Source organism: Urtica dioica, chromosome 5 (assembly GCF_054948205.1).
Source record: "Urtica dioica subsp. dioica isolate 48M chromosome 5, U.dioica_male_clone48M_v1_H2, whole genome shotgun sequence".
NCBI lineage: Eukaryota > Viridiplantae > Streptophyta > Magnoliopsida > Rosales > Urticaceae > Urtica > Urtica dioica.
The window spans coordinates 9,921,947-9,923,693 of NC_142760.1; the positions used below are offsets into that span (position 1 = coordinate 9,921,947).

The 1,747-nt window shown below is 48.7% G+C and overlaps 1 protein-coding gene across 1 annotated transcript; it reads left to right on the forward strand.

The window, feature by feature from the left end:
• Nucleotides 1-933: 933 nt before the first annotated feature.
• Nucleotides 934-1,401, forward strand: LOC149395130 (uncharacterized). The gene has a single exon (XM_089614227.1). The coding sequence runs from the start codon at nucleotides 934-936 to the stop codon at nucleotides 1,399-1,401; it is 468 nt and encodes a 155-aa protein (XP_089470353.1).
• The last annotated feature ends 346 nt before the right edge of the window (nucleotides 1,402-1,747 follow it).

Here is a 1,747-nt window from a genome sequence, read left to right on the forward strand (position 1 = left end):
AGATAGTTCAAGTCCGTCGTGAGGCAAACACCGAGGTCGATGCCTTGGCATGCTTAACGTCGGGGATAGATGAAGAAGGTGAAGGCAGCGTCTCGATTGAAGTGCTAACCAGACCCTATGTCTTGAGAGGTGCCGTGGGGGTAATCAACGACGTACCACCCCCATCATGGATGACTCTGCTAGTGGAATACCTCAAGCGAGGGGTCGTCCCCGATGAAAAGGAAGAGGCGAGAAAGCTGAGAAGCTTGGCGCAAAAGTATACCATGGGGGAGACACCCTATTCAAGAGGGGACACTCGATGCCACTCCTTCGATGCTTGAACGACATTGAAGCAAAAAGCACGCTCCGCGAGGTGCACGAAGGCTTATGCGGGAACCACGCCACCAGAAAATCTCTGACCCAGAAACTCTTGAGACTCGGGTGCTTTTGGCTGACCTTGAAAAAGGACTCCCACGAGTGGGCCAAAAAGTGCGACAAATGTCAAAGGTTCACTCATGTCTCGCACCAAGCACCCGCACTGCTATGCCCGATCATCGTTCATAGGCCCTTCGCAAAGTGGGGAATCGATGTCATTGACGAGTTACCTACGGCCCCGCGTCAATACAAACATGCGATTGTAGCGATCGATTATTTCACCAAGTGGGTGGAAGCAGAGCTTTGGCGAAGATCACAGAGGCAAACACGACCAATTTCATAGGGAAGAACATCATTTGCCACTTTGGGATCCCCGCATCGATCATGACCGACAACGGCAAGCAATTCGACAAAGCACGCGTCCGCGATATGTGCGAAAAAATGGGGATTAGCAAGACATTCTCCTTCCCTTGACATCCGCATGCAAACGGTCAGGTCGAGGCGGTCAACAAGACGATCAAGGAGAACCTGAAGAAGAAATTGGAGGAGAGAAATGGAGCATGGGCCGACGAGCTTCCTATGGTTCTGTGGGCATACCGGACGACCGCACGAAATGCGACTGGCGAAACCCCTTTCGCCCTTGCATACGGCGTCGAGGCCGTGGTCCCCGTCGAAACCAAGCTCATGACTCTCCACGTCGAAGAGTTCGAAGAAGTAGCCAATGACGAGGCAATGAGGCTTGAGCTTGACCTCATAGACGAAAGAAGGGCGAATACGCTGACCCGCCTTGCCGCATTAAAGAGAAAGGTCGAGAAGTACTACAATTCCAAAGTCAAGCTCTGGAAGTTTGCCAATGGGAGCCTCATCCTTATAAGAGTGTTCCAAAACACCAAGAAGCAAGGAGCGGGAGTCTTGGGACCCACCAAGGAGGGCCCATATCATGTACGCCGAGCCATACATGGTGGCACCTACGAGCTTGAGAATTTGAAAGGACTCGTGTTCACGCATCCATGGAATGCTGAGCACGCGAGGAAATATTACCAATAAAGCACGCCACCAACTCTCTTTTTTTCCATTATTTTAAGTTTGTTAATGACAATTTTAAGTTTGAACGAGGCCAACGGTCATGTGATATAATTTTGCTTCTCTTTCAAGCAATACAAAACTTTGGGTTACATTTCATTTTGTTTCACTTCTGATGATTACAATTTCTAGGCTTCTCTACGTGTACCCAAGAAACTCGGGGGGCTAACAAGGATAATATATCCACAAAGCATCCACGCGACGCACTCGCTGTTGGAATGGATCTAGGATTAAGAAAAGTTTAAAAATTTCTTTAAACAAGTAAAACGATTTTTACTAACCTAGACCAAGAGCAAGCACATGTTATTTT